This window comes from Pezoporus wallicus, unplaced genomic scaffold (genome assembly GCF_028554395.1).
Source record: "Pezoporus wallicus isolate ANWC-B61680 ecotype Strahan unplaced genomic scaffold, APGP_CSIRO_Pwel_v1 contig_4788, whole genome shotgun sequence".
In the NCBI taxonomy this organism is placed as follows: domain Eukaryota; kingdom Metazoa; phylum Chordata; class Aves; order Psittaciformes; family Psittacidae; genus Pezoporus; species Pezoporus wallicus.
The window spans coordinates 2,946,517-2,959,721 of record NW_026638769.1 but is presented as its reverse complement, the minus strand read 5'-3'; the positions used below and the strand labels follow the sequence as shown (position 1 = coordinate 2,959,721).

The 13,205-nt window shown below is 42.0% G+C and overlaps 1 protein-coding gene and 1 long non-coding RNA gene across 2 annotated transcripts; one reads left to right on the top strand and one right to left on the bottom strand.

Annotated features, from left to right (window-relative positions):
- Positions 1–838: 838 nt before the first annotated feature.
- LOC130600843 (uncharacterized) lies at positions 839–12,867 on the bottom strand. The gene is made up of 3 exons (XR_008972538.1): positions 12,484–12,867; positions 10,835–11,001; positions 839–1,518 (listed from the first exon to the last, which is right to left on the bottom strand). It is a non-coding gene; the product is annotated as an uncharacterized LOC130600843 (long non-coding RNA).
- On the top strand, positions 5,509–10,139 carry LOC130600842 (nuclear receptor subfamily 0 group B member 2-like). Its single transcript, XM_057412480.1, has 2 exons — positions 5,509–6,124; positions 9,889–10,139. The coding sequence occupies exons 1-2, from the start codon at positions 5,557–5,559 to the stop codon at positions 10,137–10,139; spliced, it is 819 nt and encodes a 272-aa protein (XP_057268463.1). The 5' UTR covers positions 5,509–5,556.
- Positions 12,868–13,205: the final 338 nt, after the last annotated feature.

Below are 13,205 nucleotides of genomic sequence, written 5' to 3'. Positions count from 1 at the left end.
GTATGATAGTGGGCTCCATATTACACTGAATATTTTACATCTCAGCCACTGCTCTCAGCAGGGAAGGCGTCCGAAGGGAGGACTCACTTTTCAGTGCCACTCTGGAGGTGGAACTGCCAACCAGGAACATTTTCCAACATTGCTTTTTTAAAACTGTACCCGTTCTCTACATTGCTTTCCAGTATTTTCCACTTGTAGAACAATAATAAGTGGTGCACCTATCTACATTTAAAATGACAGATGGTGCCTGTCCCAGTGCTGATAAGGGTGACTGTACAAACACCGTCTCCTTGGTGGGGGAGCTGCAGAAAAATGGCACAATCTGGTACAAGGTCATTTCTAGTTTATTTTACAATCTCTACATCCCAACCCCCAAGGTGTGCCCTTACAGAAATTCGCCAATTTGCCCTCATAAAAGTTCACCAATTTTTCTAATATGAAGAAATCGAAAGATTGGTGTTGGGGAGCTTAAAACTTACTCATATCTCAAGATTCACACCCCTTTAAAACAAACCCTAACCTTTAATCAAGGGAGAAATGGCCTAGTAACCAGGTTTTTTATCCACTTGCATACATGGAATCCATTGTTGCTTTAGAAGCAGACGTGCCTTTTCTCTTGCTTGGTCACCAAAGGTAGACTTAAAACAGACTTAGTTTCAGCGATAGACACCATTTCACTGGAGGGCCTCCTGGGACAGCTACCTCTATTAATTTGCTACTTCTATTCAAATGGCTATCATCAAAAAGAAGTTGATTTTACCAGCCCTCATCAAGTAAAGTATTTTAAGGACACATCAATCACTTGAGAAGTTCACCCATGGGCCTTCAAGATAGATAAGCTAAACATGTTTAAATTAACTGCATTTATAATTTACATACCCTTGCTTCGGATGTAAGGCCAGACTGTAGTTTGCCATGGCATTACCTGTTGGATCATAAGCTAAAGATGCTGTTTCACAGCTTGTTTCAAAACTGAGTGGGCTTTAACTGCGGGGTTATACTTTCCTCTATTTGCCTAGTGAAAGTAGGTAGTCTGAACAGCAGCTCTTGGCTCCTCTAGTTTAGAAACAAACACCTTTATTGCTCAAGAAAGAGGGTATGCAGCACAAGGTAAGTAGGAGCTGGAACCCTTCTAGAAAGACATCAGTTTTATTACTAGCTGCTTTTGTCATCATTAAGGCTGTCAGTGAATCAGGTGTCCTCAAAAGTACCAGTGACATGAGATTCACCCAGCGCCTCCCTCTGTATAAAACTCTCAGAGAAAATCCTGTTCTGAAATCATGTAGATGTTTATAGACCAATTAAATGCTTGTTTTTTTTTTTTTAACAGGAGATCAGAGAGATAAGAGATCACTGAATCAAGCAATACGTGCATGTATCAGACTGGTGTGACAGGATGACCTCAAAAAGGCTGCTGTCAGCTTCCTAGGAAGATGTTTCTTTCTTGTAGCCCATATGAAGAAATAGTGTCAGATTTTTCTCCTCCAGAAATGCATCTTATGCAGAGGATGACTAGGGCTGCCGGAAGAATTGCAGAAGAGGGTTGGGAAAATCATCAAGTAGGTGTCAAATGATAACTCAGTGTATGTATATGGCAAAAAATGCACATAAGATAAAACACTCCTAACTACACTTCTCACTAAGATGAGAGCCTCTGAGCTGATGACTGTCACTCAGGAGTAAAACTTGGGGGCTGTGAATGTTTCATGGCAACAACGTCTCAGTATTCAGGAGTGACTTCTGGGAAAGACAAATCAGAGGACTTCATCTGTCCTTGTAAAAACCCATGTTCTCCTGAGTCCTAGATACTATGTCCTGTTCTGATACTTTTCCCACTTCTCCTTAAAGAATATCTTAGAAAAGATGTAGGTCTAAGAAAGGTTCAAAGAAGGGCAACAAGATGATCAAGGCACGGTACTACTCTAGAAAAACACCTAGGTTTGGAACCTACATCTCTTTAGTTTGGACAAAGCATGACTGTGGGACCCTTATCAAGATTTATAAAAGGAAGCAAGATACAGAGAAGGTGAAAAGGGGTTGACCGATTCCTTTTTTTTTTTTTTTCCCCAGTGCCAGCAACAAGACATCAAATCCAGCAAATGTTATGTTTGATCCAGTTTTGTCTTACATACAGCATCCACAGAGCTCCTTGACACAGGCTGATGCGGATGTTCATGTGGCTTCAGGAGCAGACTGCATGAGATTATAGGGTAGAAATAAACAGAGAAAATCACTCATGTTCAGGAATTCCATAAGTTGTAAATGATTGAAGACAGGAAAAGTACTCATGAGAAGAGCAGTATGTATGTACCTCTTTTCCTTGAGGACTCACATTTGGCTACTGCCAAGGCAAGGATGAGATGGCCACTTAAGCTCCTGTACTATCTGACAAGTCTCTTCAGCCTTCCAAGTAATCTATTAGGCAGATATGGGCTAAGAGCCAAAATCACTATATGCCTTATGCTTTTGCACCCGATAGGATATATAAGAAAGCGCACAAGTCACTGGGTATTTAATAGTAACAAATATCCCTCAGCTCCGGCTGACTTCGATACACTGACCCTGCTGTTACACACTGGTCAGAGAGGGTAGAAGCATGGGACCATCTATTGCTAGCAGGCAGTTTTTGCAAACCTGAGAAATACTGGGATTTTAGGAAAAAGTTTGCATTATGGGTGAATCTCCTAAACAGCAAAGACAAAGATCTGTATTTATTACTTGTAACAGTAACATACACATGTGCAGAGCAACATTACTCAAGGGAGAGATGGAGATGGCAGCCTTGCTTGCAGCAGGGCAGTTCCCAGCAATAGTGTGAATATCCATAAGCTGCCTATAGCAGTTTTGTTTGTGAACTTAGGATACAGTTTCTTGTTGTGCAAATGGTGGCACTTGTGCCTGGGGAGAAATTCTGATGGCTTCAGAGAGCATATGGTGGCAGCAGGTATTTGTGAGGATGTGCTTGCTTTCCTACTGAAAAGGTGTATAAATTCAAAGCAGAAAAAATAACACTGATGTGGCTGTGTCTCACTGTTCTCAAGGCATCATGCTCTAAACAGCACGTATTTGTACAGCATACTTTCTTAACATTTGAAAGAAGTGTTACTACTGTAGCAACAAGACTGTAGATGCCTGGTATCTAAGTGCATGTGCTGGCAATCATTCTATAAGTAAGATTTAGAAAGAAAAATAACTATAGTCTAATATATAAGCATAGAGGTGAATTTTAGCTGTTGGTCCTCTACATTTGAGAAGATCAGGTCACACAGAAAGCTCATCTCAGGCAATTTTGGATCAGGACCACCAGAGTCAACTTCACCTGCAATTCCATATTGACTCATGATTCTAAGTAATCATTCTCCCAGAAAAAGCTGATGATATATTCTTAGCAATTGTATTGTGGCAGTAACCTTTACTCTCTATTTCTGGTAAACAGTCATAAAGCTATTATAATATACCAGGAATGCCTGTTAGAAAAATATCATTTGCTTTTCCTTCTTAGAAATATAGACAATCGAAGGAAATCAGTGATGACAGATAGAAATGGTATCCAATGCCATCTGTTACTGACATCAGGACTCTGCATGTGACTGACGCAGATCTCAGAGAAAAAACTAGGGAAGGAACTAATTTAACCTGGAGTAGAAATTTAACAAGCCCAATTAATAGGAACTATGAATGATGACATGAATCACGAGGGTGAAATGATAGTGAACAGTGAAATGGTGCTGATTTCAGCTGAAGTCAAAGATTTTTCTTCCTTGGAGTAGAAGATTACTGAAACACCATCAGGCTCACCTGCAATTAGGAGACAGAACTACTTTTCACAAGCAATCTCTGGGTAAGAATGGTTTCAGCAAGCTCAGCCATTAGCCAGTCTATGTAACTCATGAAGAACCTCAGACAGTATTAGCCCTGCAACTGGAGCTCATTGCATTGACCCTCTGCCCAGCTGGAATTTTACAGTGAGAATAAGAAGAATGAGACTTTCTGGGGACTTCTCTGTTGCTGTGTCATTTAACCTAAAAATGTCTTGAAACCTTAGCAATAGACAGCAGTTGAATGGATGGAGAGGTGAACAAGAAAATCCCATCAGGTGTTCAGTGCTCTGGGCCCCCTGACCCAGCAGCACTACACTTTCAAATTGCTCAGCTTTGAAGCAGTCACTTCTTCCTCCATTTTTATCTCCTCAGAAGGGGAAAATTTTGCAACATAAATATAACGGAGAGGCAAATAAATGGGAATTTTTAAATGGCCCAGCATGGAAAAAAACAACCAACTGTAGCAAAGGACAAATTTGTGGCTATGCATCTGGTGGCATGGCCTTTACACACCTGGGGCCTGAGACCTAACAGAAGTGGCTCTTGGAGCTGTTGTTTTTATGCTCAGTTTTTGTGAGGACATGCTAATAGCCCAGACGGTAGGGATGCATAAACATTATGCTTGGTGAAAAATAAACATTTTCCCCTGTATAAGAGCAAGCAAGAGAGAGCGAAGTAAAAAAACACTTGAACTATCGATTTCTTCTTATTCTGGTCAATTTCCTTGTATTCCTGCTACTTAATGCTCCCTGATGTTGGCTGAAGAGTAATGTAGCTCTTGCTCTGCTACAAAAGTTCCTACGTACAACAGTGCAAATTGCCATTTTGCTTTCTTTCTCCATCAGTTTTATTTCCACAGCTTGTATGAAGAGCATTTCATTACACAGTGAGTCTGGGAGAATTCCATATGTTCTGTGTTTGAAATTATCGTATGCGAAATGCAGGAGATAACATTGTCATGAACTATAGCAGCTGACTTTCTTTGAAATTTCTCTCAGATCTCCCAGCAATGTTAAGTAATTCCTACGTATGGGATTTCCATCCCTGGGACTTTCAACTGTGAGCTCCTTGACATAGGAGCCACATCCTGTTAGCTACAGTGTAAAGTACACACACACTGTTAAGTGGTCTGTGAAAAGCAGTGTTAGATATCCAGTGTCAGACATCCAGTGTCTCCAAGTAGCTCCTTTCAGCAGGAAATTAAAGTGTCTACTCAAGGTCCTGCCAGCACAGCATCTTTCATAAGTATAAAAATATTTCTGTGCATCCCAGAGCATTAGCTAGCGGGCAAGGCAGGTGGATCAATATGAATATCGACAACTTGCTCCTTCTTCCTTTATGCCGTTGCAGTTTTCACTGGGCTTCCCCTCAGGGGCAGGCTGTATGTGTTATATGGCTGTAAAAGTGCCAGTGGTGGCGGCAGCAGCACAGAGCCACTGGCAGAAGGCTGGGCACAGCCTTGCTTCACCAGGCAGGTGGTGAGCAGTGCCCATGCAGCCGGCCCGTGGTCCGCGGCGCTACCGCAGCCTCATGCGACTCCAGCTGCCTGCAGCCCCACCTCATATGGTGCAAATAAAGTTCAAGGTTGCTTTACAGATCAGGGTCATGCCACTTTTCACCCGCCTGTGTACATAAAAAGCACACAATGGCTCTCTTCGTGGCAGGAATGCTCTTCCCTGCTTGTTGATGCACAGCTCCACACGAGCTGCTTCCTTCCACAGGGACCTCTGGCTCAATGGCTACCAAGATCCCACCCGAGAAATGCGGGAAATGTCAGTGTGAGACACACCATGCAAAGAGCATCCTGTACCAGATCCTTAACAAAGAGCATGGAAGTGAGACCAAGTGCCAGCTGTATTGCAGCCCCCATGACTCCACAGGAAGTATGGGCTGCTCTTGTGCAGACAGAAGAGTTGTCCTAAAAATGCCAGAAGCCACGTGGAGAAGAGCCTCTGAAGTGCTCCTGAAGACTTTAAATTTCATTAGGAACTTGCCTTCTTTTTATCATGTGCCTTGGGAGGATCAGCTCGTCCTCATACAGCAGAACTGGGCCCCTCTTTTTGTCCTGGGCATGGCACAAGACAGGGTGGATTTTGACCTGAGAGAGATTTCAGCCCCTAGCTTACTGAAAAAGATCCTCCTCAATCAGTCTTTGACAGCTAGCAATGAACTGGACAGCTCGTCACTGGGAGCATCTTTCGCAGAAGTACAGAAGATAAAGAGTTTATTGTGGAAATTCTGGGACCTGGACATAAGTGCAAAAGAATATGCCTATCTTAAAGGAATTATTCTTTTTAATTCTGGTAAGTCCTCAAGGAAATCACACAGCTCATTATGTGTATAGAAGGACATTTTCATAGACAAATGTTTAATTTCATTCTTTCCTATGAATGTAGCAAAATGTGCTTTAAAAAAATCTATATTCCACAGTTTCATGATTTTCTGCCTGAAGTAGTTTATTTAGGTTCCTTGGATAGTCACCCACTGTAAGCCAAACAGCTTCTATTAAACAAATTTTAAGTCATAAAGAATTAACTGTGTCACTTCAAATTGATTTCCAGTACAGAAGCCTCACCCTTAGTACAGCAAAGGAGAGGTGGTCCATGGGTATGTATATGATGTATTAGAAGCAGTTTAACAAAGACATCCTCTGTAGCAAGAACACTGGAGAAGATGATAGCATAATCTATATCATCTGATTTTCATCAGTGAGGCAAAAGGATTCTGCGTTGAGGTGACACAGCTTTTATTTATTTATTTATCCTTTAGTACCTCTACATTTGAAGTCTGGGACAGCAGTCACAGAGCACACTCAGACTGGTGATTGCATCCTCTCACTTCTGGTGCCAAGTTCAGCCTCCTAGGAAGGAAGGTTGCCTAGGTGAGCACCATGGAGTGGGTGAGTCACTAAAAGATGAGCTCTAAGCCCACTAAAGTAAATGGAAAGACTTGCTGACTCCAGTCAGCTCAGATCCCCAACTCCTTCCATTGAAATCACTGCTGTTGGCTGCACTGTCAGCAGAGTGCTGTACTTGGGATTGCACCAAAAGGATATTTGAGTGCTTTGGTTATTCCATGATAATTCTTGTGGTGAATGGTTTATAGGCTACTTAAAGGCTGTAGTGACTTTATTTGTTTCCAATAGGATTTAAATTATGGTTCTTGAGATGTAATGTCATCCACATGTTTGTATTGTCTTGTTTTTTGATGCCGCAGCATCAAACCAGTGGAGTTCCTTTCAGTACAAGTTAGTTTTTCACAATAAAATCAGGCTGAAAAACCCACCGGTTATGGCCAGGGTGAGGGTAAGAGGAGAAATCCCTCCTCTGCAGTGGCTTACACAGTTTAACAAGCAAGCATTTTTATTATCTCTGTGGATAAAATACATTTTCACTTAAAGAAACAGAAGCAATGTAATGGTCTGGATTTGTGCCTTCCAATGCCTTCTCCTTCCCTGGGGTGCTGTATGAGAGGCCCAGCAGCCCTTCATGCTGCAGACAACATCCAGCGTTTCAGGTGACTCCCTAGTTCTTAGGTGGGATGACCCCATTTTCTGGCTGCAGAAGGAGGCTGGGAGGGCTTCAGCTAAGCCTAAATTGCCTCCAGATGAAATGAAGAGTTGCAGTCTAACTCTGGGCTGAAACAGGTAGTCAGAGCTTGCACACAGCCCAAATTACCCTTCCCCTACCTCCTTTGCTGCAAACAAGCCTGTACAGCTATTATTTCACAATTACTATTCTTAACAGTTTATGAACACTTTCCACCAAACTCAGGAAATGTTTTCTATATACATGCAGCACATTTTCAGCTTAGTTTTAGCTTGATGTTTGGCCAAATATTAATATTCTGCAGGCCTCAGTTCTAAGAGAATTTCAGGGAGCACCACAGTGACTTTAGGCCCTCTCCTGGATCATGGGTTACCTTGTGTGGGCTTCCACCAGGAATGTTTCATTCCTGTTAGGACCACTAAAACTGGCTGAGGCAAAGGGGAAGGACCAGGCACAGAGCAGTCCAGAGCTCAGCCACAACAAGGTGCCCAGAATTTCAGCTGTATCAGCACAACTAGGCCAGCGCTTGGGCAAGAGGCATGATGAGCAAGTATGGCAAAGCTTAGCTTGTACCCTAAATGATCTCATGTGACATAGACACTGTGCTCACCATCATAAAAAAACCTCTGGGGACACGGTGGCAGGCAGCATGGAATGTAGGTCCCCCCACTAAAGCACAATCTATGCAGTACTTCTGCATGGGAGGCTCTGTCTGGGTTACTGATTGACCATATCTGGGCAGGCAAGAACCTGTGAAAGAGTAAGTGTCCCATCATTCATGAACAGCACAGAGTGAGGTGAAAGTGCTATTGCTGCTTTTGACACTTGTCTGAAAATAGGAACTACACAGTGAACAGATGGGAATCACGAAAAATATTGCCATTATTGTATCAGTGCCATACATGTATGTTCATGGAGTGTGATATATATGTATTTATCTCCAACAAGACTGCGACAGGACTTCTGTTAAAATAGGTGCTTTTAAGAGGTTTACAGTTCAACTCGGAAGGTGTTTGACTGAATATTATTACAACAAATCTCAGAACAGTAAGTTTTTCATTATTTGAAATGGAAATTGGTGTTTGATTAGAAAAAAAAAAAAGAACAAAGGGGGAAATTACGCAAATTTGAATGGATATAAGCAATAATTGCAATTTCATCCTGAATGTACAAAATCCTGACAACTTCCTTTCCATGAAAAATATAACACTTGGAACCATTTCACAGCTTGCAGCTGCTGGTAATCATGTGGGAGAAGATGATTTTTCCAAACCCTTAATTTCTGGCTAGCCTGGTTGCGGCCTTGCTGAGGGTTCTCTGGCAGTGGTGTCTAGGGAGAAGAGAGCTGCTAAACACTGACAAAGGGCAGTCAGCCACAGACAAAAAACCCCAGCCAGCTTGGTTTTGCCCTGCTACAGGGCACTAGGCAAGAAGGCAGAACCTCCCACACTTAAACAGATAATCCTGTCTGAGACGTTCCCATCTAAGCTATTCAGACCCCATAGCAGGGAGATATGGGATCAGTCACTGTAAAAGATGCTAAAAGGGCCTGGAGTGTATGTTGGAGGATAGGTTAAAGAAAACATCAGAGGTCAGAGAGGCAGGAGTCAAAATTTGTGGATTCATGTGGCCCCTGTCCAGGCTGCAGCAATTCTAGGAAAGAAAAGATGGTGTTAGCCTAAGGCAGTGGAGACAGGAGGGAAGAAGTTGATGAGAGCTACATGACAAGGTGATACCACCAGAAGGAGAGGATGAACTGACCCCTGGCAACCACAAAGACCCTCAGTGAGCCAGAAGGTTTGAAGTCACATGCTATGGAAGGTAAGTGACTGAAGCTCAAGGCCATGTGTCCATAGGGCAGAGACCTCTCCCTCTTCAGAAATGACTGAGGAATGGGAGTAGAAGAACAGGAAATACAATTATCTATCCTACTCCTGTGGGTCATGATACATCTCACAGAGAACCTTTATGCTCTTTTTAGACTGCAAATGAAGGTATCTAGATAGTAGGGTGAACCATAGTGCCCCAGCTTAGTCTAGCAAGCAGAGGAAGGAGACAGGGCTGGGTAGGCTGTAAACTTATATCTTCAGACTGCCAGCCTGCTTGCTGCTTTGAAGCACCACCTCTATCTTCCTGATATTGCCTCCCTATTTTAGATTAGAACTGGCAGGTTTCCACGTACTCAGACTACAGTTTCAGCATCAGCTGGTGGGTGGACGACACTATAAAGCTTCTTCTCCATCTGTACCAAGTCAAAGTTACCTCCTGTTACCATTTCAAATCTGGATTTAATGTAATGGGCTGGATTCCAATGTGCTTATGATGCTGCACCATCCTCCTTCACATGACTGAACTATGCATACCAAAAAAAGTATGTTTAGAAATTGTTTAGAAAATGTTTTTATTGTTTTTTAGAGAAAGTAGTACTACAAGCTAGAAAGCCAGAAATCCATCATTACAAAGGGCACAGAATTAAAGCGTTCACGCAAGATTTATTATTTTGATATTTGTTTTGACAGGATGCCATGCCCTAAAATGTCTCCCGTATGTACAAACACTGCAGCAGGAAGCTCAGCAAGCCTTGATGGAGTTTATCTCAACAATGTTCCACAGAAATCTAAGCAGGTTTGCTTGGATTCTTCAGCTAATAGCCTCTCTTCAAGACATTGATGCAGATGTTATTGAAGAGCTCTTCAGGCCCATCCTAGGGGAGGCCACCCTAAATATATTACTTCTAGAAACTCTGTATATCAAGCCGGACTGGCTTTGAAAACAGATGACAACTGTGCTCTCAACTACCTGTTTTTGAAGAGATGAGAGGATTTTATGAGCTAAACACATTTCAAACAAATCATTGATTCATCTTTGTAAGCCATACATATTTTTTGTATGATGAAGTAATTTTGTAACATTTTAGAATTAAAAGCAGAGAAATCTATGCCTTTTATGATTCTGTGTGCTTTTGAAAACCATTAGTATAACATACTTGAAGACTGTCCAAGGGCACCAGCATACTTTCCAGTTGTGCCTGGTATTATTTCTAGTGAGCATCTTCATAGCTTTTCAAAACTATATGCTTTGGTTTTACAGAAGTTTTTGCTTTCAGGAAAAAGAGCAGTGGTAAATATTATTTACCAGCTGAAGATGAATACATACATAAAAAGCTGATCAATGGTAAGATCAGTATAAATCCTTCCTTCTCTTGGGATGTTATTTCCTGATCCCAAACCCTCTTCTGTTCCACTGTAAACTCTAGCCCTTGGCTGTAATTGCTTGATGAAGCACCCCCTTACTAATTGCTTTCTTACAGGTTCCTTTCCTAAGTCTTGCAGTAAACTGTGGGCATTAAATCCTTCTCCCATTATTCACCATCATAAGCAGCACAACTAATGTAGCCCAGTTTCCTACGTATTTAAGACTTTTTGCCTTTAGCCCTCCCCCCCCCCCGCAGCCTTCTATAATTACCCTAATTTCCCTCCAAACAGATGTCAGATGTTCCTTGGACAGCAGAAATGCTGAAATATAGTTTCCTACAGACGTGCACAATCTGTTCATCCCTCTCTCACTGCAAGAGTTCCACGTCTCCACCTCCAAGTGTGTTGTGGCATCACCTCTCGCTGTCTTCTCTCTGGCTGGCTGGAAAAGAGGCAGCACATGCTGCGGCTGGTGCCAAGCTATGTGTGTGCTGACTGGTTATCCATCAGGATAAAATCACCATTAAGTTTACACTTTAGCAGCATGAAGGGAAGCTATTTGTATCTCTTCTCTGTCCCATTCCTCTCCCAAGTTTCCTCTAAGTTTCCATGAAAGAGAAATTAATTTTTGATTTTTTTTTCAGTAGAGGGTCCACTCTAGTTTTGTTTGCCAAGGGGGCTCAAATTCACCAAACAGGGACTGACAGGCAGATACACAGAAAGGAGGACAAAGGGTATGATAGTGTAATCCACACTTCCTTAGAAAATCAAGCTAAAACCATAAGAAAAAGACTCACATATATATACATGCACACATCAACACGTATTTACATAGAGATGGATATTCAAAGGACTTTAAAAGAAAGTCGACCAAGGGAAAAAGAAGTTTAAATAAGACAAAAGAGTTTACTACCTACCACTTTTGACCAAGTACCACACGTTTCTCCCCTTCCCTCCCCCTCCTCTTTGTAACTGAGGACTAAATTGTAAAAATAAGAGGAAGAAAGCAAACCCCAAACAAGACAAGAAAGACAACTGAGCCCCTGGGTATCAGTAATCATGAAAGTAACAACCTCTACAGTAAACATAACTCACCTTCTTGTGTTACAAGCTACCCAAACCTTTCAGAAATGCAGCTTTTTGGACTGATGTTTTCCATGGAAAGCCTTCAAGCTAGCAGTTTTCAGTAAGTTTTTGTTAAAATGGTTCAATAGTATTGACACAGATCAAGTGGTAAGTGGTAAAGGTATTTCATAGTTGCTTGTGTTAGTTAATGGAAACATTAGTTCAAGAGGTTTGCATTTTGTCTGTTCTTTATAAGATTCACCCAAGAAGTATACGTCCAAAACCTTTATTTTGGTATTGACAATACCATATGGTAGTTGACACACGAGTTTCTCTCAAACACTGCCCAAGTCCCAACAGCTTCCAACTTCTGGCTACTATAAATGCTCCACTTGTACAAGTGACAGTGGAGCACAGGCCAGGGCTGCAAAAGCAGGACCCAGCTGGCATGCAGCAGCTTCTGCAATAAGAATGGGAGGAAGATCCATGCTCTGATCTCAGTGCTCCCACTGCTGGCGTGGAGACAGCAGGGAGAGGAAGAAACACCCCCAGTGCAGTGGAAACAGTGAGGAATTTTGGACAGAGGTAAAAAGTACAGAACATGTCAAATGAGAAATTGTCATGGGTGGTTAGAGACAGGAGCAAAAAGGGAGGTCAAAAAAAAAAAAAGCAGGAGAGGGGGAGAGAAGCAGCTTATTAATAGAGCCAATTTCTGTGTAGTGTCCAGTTTACCTTCATAAGCCAAAGGGCCTACCCAGTGATTCACGAACAACCTGAACTCAGGATGAGGTTCATGACTCAGTAGCCTGAATTTCAAGCTACTGAGAGCACATCAGTCTATGCTCAAAGCTTTACTTATCAAAATCTGCTTCAAGGTCTTGGGCTTTATCTTCAAGATATACAATGGCTTCAATTCAACTTTGAATTGGAAGGCACAATGCCACCAAGTTCCCATGGCTTGGCTCACCTGGAAGACAATGCTTTATTTGCTGACTACTCTGTGTCTATGCAACCAGCTGTTTGGAAAGAATGCCTAGTGCTCCACAGTGAAGATCCTGGTCAGCATCTTGAGTTTTCAAGATGGTGTTATCTTCTACCACAAAGGCAAATACTATGTTTCAAAGGGAACTCTCACAAGATCTGATATGCGTGGACTTCACCTCACTGTGCTCTGAATGCAAAATTCAGTCCTTCAACAGGCCTTTAACAAAACACATCTTTAGTACTTATGCAGTTAAAGAAAAACAACCACCTTTAGCTAAAGCTCTATGTAATCAAACATTCTCTATCTCATAGACATCACAAAGAAAGCATAAATATTAGCAATAATTTGCTTGATATACTGTTTAAAGGGGCTGACATACCATTGCTTTGCTGAGGACTGAGTAAGAATCTGTACCTAATGTAACTAAGCTGCTGCATATGACGTAGATGCTGTGAAGACACAAGAGGCAGGCAGGAACAGGAGAAGTGAGGGATCATGAGCAGAGGTTAGGAGCAAAAGCAGGAGCTCTCTCTGGAAGAAGGAAAGGTACAGAACAAGACAGCCTTTAGAAGTGGAGGGGAATAACGCATAG